The sequence below is a fragment of the Parasteatoda tepidariorum genome, chromosome 10, assembly GCF_043381705.1.
Source record: "Parasteatoda tepidariorum isolate YZ-2023 chromosome 10, CAS_Ptep_4.0, whole genome shotgun sequence".
Classification (NCBI taxonomy): domain Eukaryota; kingdom Metazoa; phylum Arthropoda; class Arachnida; order Araneae; family Theridiidae; genus Parasteatoda; species Parasteatoda tepidariorum.
The window spans coordinates 23,346,988-23,349,756 of NC_092213.1; the positions used below are offsets into that span (position 1 = coordinate 23,346,988).

Genomic DNA, 2,769 nt, shown 5'->3' on the forward strand with positions numbered 1-2,769 from the left:
TCAGGGTGATATATATATATATATACTCTTTAGGTTGTAAGGATAGCTCACGATAGCTTTATATTAAATATTTGATCAATTTGCCGAGTTCAAAATAATAGTTGTTAAATCCTATATTACATACATAAAACATATCTGGGCCAGTTTGAATTTCATGTTAACCAATTATTACTAGAAAACATGAAATTAAAATAGGTTAGAAAAATAAAAATATCGTTTCAAATGCTCTCGAGCAGCCAGCCCATAATGGGGAGTTGCCTCTAGCGATGTACGGTACATTGCTATGCAATTCTCAATCCGTTTGATCTGATCTTTCCCCGAAAATATTCTACATACGCATTAGTTGTTAGTTTTCAAATTCCTTTAGTCTAATTTTGAAAACTTCTTTTCCTTAAATTCTTTTTTTCTTAATTAATTCCTAATTCGTTTTTTTTTTAAAGAATTCCTTAGTTTTTTTTTTAAATGTTTTTATTCTGCCAAAAGAGCCAAAAAAACGATAAATGTTATCATTGTCTCTAATATTTTGGCAGTTTTGACCATTTTTTTCCCTCAATGTACTTAGCTATTTTCCTGATCTTAACATTTTGGCGAACCATTTTAAGCAAAGCAAAACAAGATAAAAAAAATTCTTTTTTCAACATTCTAAAAGAGGTCTTTAACTCATAAGTTCCTTTCTTTTCCTTCTCATTCATCGGTAGCTTTGTGACCACAAAGCTTGCTTTGCTTGCTATTAAAACCAATTTGTTTGTTTGTTTTTTTGTTACACACTGAAGCTTAATCATATCTCAGACTCATTCTTGAATAGTGGACTCAAACAAAGTAGTTGAAGAAATGAAATGCACAAACATACATTAGAAATGTTTATTCATAAAACATTTTAATTTCAAATTGATTGTTTAAAACTATTTTTCAATACAATAACAGGTAGTAACATTTCAGTTGTAAGCGATGCAGGTCGAAAAGACCATTCCTGCCACGGAATGGTAATTAATTAACAGACAAGGTTTGTGTCAGATGTCGGCTGAGTTTTCTTTTGCCCAGTAACTGCATCGACACAGTGGCATTTTCTGGTTGTCTCACAGCATTGCTTCTTGTGGTATTTGCCTGATCGGTCACATGTCGGAACATGACATGGCTGAGCAGCTGAAAAAGAGAAGCAAACAAAATTATAATATTTTTTTTCCATCTAGTATTGAGAGTGAAGTACAGTGCTCCTTTATTAAAATGAATAAATATGCAAAATGTACAACAATGTACAAAAGTACAAATAGACAAAAATGAAAGCTTTTTCCCCAAAACAACTTTTGCCCTGGTGGTTGGTTCTGCATTTACAGTTGCTTAATGCGCATTTTAGTGTATCAAAATATCCAACTTACCCCGGATCACATTCTCGAGTGCCCAGCCCTTACCCCATATGTTTTACAATCCATATGTATGGTGCCACTGACTTCAGAACTTCGTGAGATCCTCAACAGTAATGATGTATTGGAGCTTGTGGATACAGTTCTGAAGGCACACGTGGCCATTTAATTGTCCATGGATACGATAAAAAAATCCTTTCGATCTTGTTAAATATGTGCATATAGATCTCATACTGGTAGGAATTAATCTTTGTTGGACGAACATACTAAAGAAAATATGATCCTTTTTGAAGAAGAAAAAGTGCGAATTTGTTTGAATGCAATGGGATACTTGCAAGGGACTTAAGGTGAGTATCTCGATTCTGATGGGTTGTTGAAACGGGGCCATTTGCAACTGTGTTTCCCATTCCATTTTGAGTAAGCCAAGTCAGTCAAGTCACGATTCTCTTAAGAGACACATTCTATATTCTTTTACAAAGATTTCATTTCTTTCACTATATATTTCTTACTTAACACAAGAACAGGCACAAATCCATGCAGAGCATAAACAATCTAATTATAGCTCGAAGTTACCAAGCACAAAAAACAAAAATATATCTCGGTTACTATAAAATACATAAACCAATAATAAATCTAAGAGAAAAAAGATGTAGAAGAAAAAAAAGTATATTTTAACAAATTCGATGAGCGATGCGCTGTTGTATTTAATTAACTTCACGTGAATTAACATTCTAACAGATGTGGGCAAACATGCCTTGACTTTAACACGTCATCTTGTTTACAAATTATCATCTGGTGCTGAGGTCATAGGTCACGTGTCAGTGTATCAGTGATCGTCTTTTTCTCGAGTTGCAGGTACCCAATTATTATAATCTCTCCGTACAGATTATTCTCTTATGTGGCGCCATAAACTTGTATTATTCAATCCATTGGCAGCGCTATAGCTATTTATTAATTTTGTTAGGTTGTCTCAAGCAATAATTTAAGTAATGTTAAAAAATTTATTATACATTAAATATTTATTTAGATTCATTTTGTAGCCGGCCAGGTGGCCGAGCGATTAGCGTGCCTGACTGCGGAGCCAGTGGCTGCGGGTTCGAATCCCGCTCTGGGCACGGATGTTCTTTCTCTCTCTTTGTGTTCTATGTCCTTTCTTCTTTATGTGTGACCCGCCCAATAAACGGGCTTGTGGTTGGGTGACATGGGCGACGCTGCTCCACAGCCATGGAGCAGCCACAGGTGCCCACTGGGTAACGAGAAGAGGGTAGCAGTTCTGGCACTTTCTGAAGCCAATGGACAATAGTTCCAAGCGTCTGCCATTAAAAAAAAAGATTCATTTTGTTAAGTTCTTTTAAGTAAAAATTTAACTATTGTTGAATTGTATGTTAAATGATTAGTCAAAATAATT

General features: G+C 34.7%; 1 protein-coding gene across 1 annotated transcript in view; it reads right to left on the minus strand.

Annotated features, from left to right (window-relative positions):
• Positions 1-847: 847 nt before the first annotated feature.
• Positions 848-2,769, minus strand: part of LOC107447137 (U20-hexatoxin-Hi1a) — a gene marked incomplete in the record, with an annotated part of 9,228 nt that continues 7,306 nt past the window's right edge. The window contains 1 exon segment of the mRNA XM_071187084.1: positions 848-1,118. Within this exon segment, the coding sequence (XP_071043185.1) occupies positions 992-1,118 (127 nt within the window).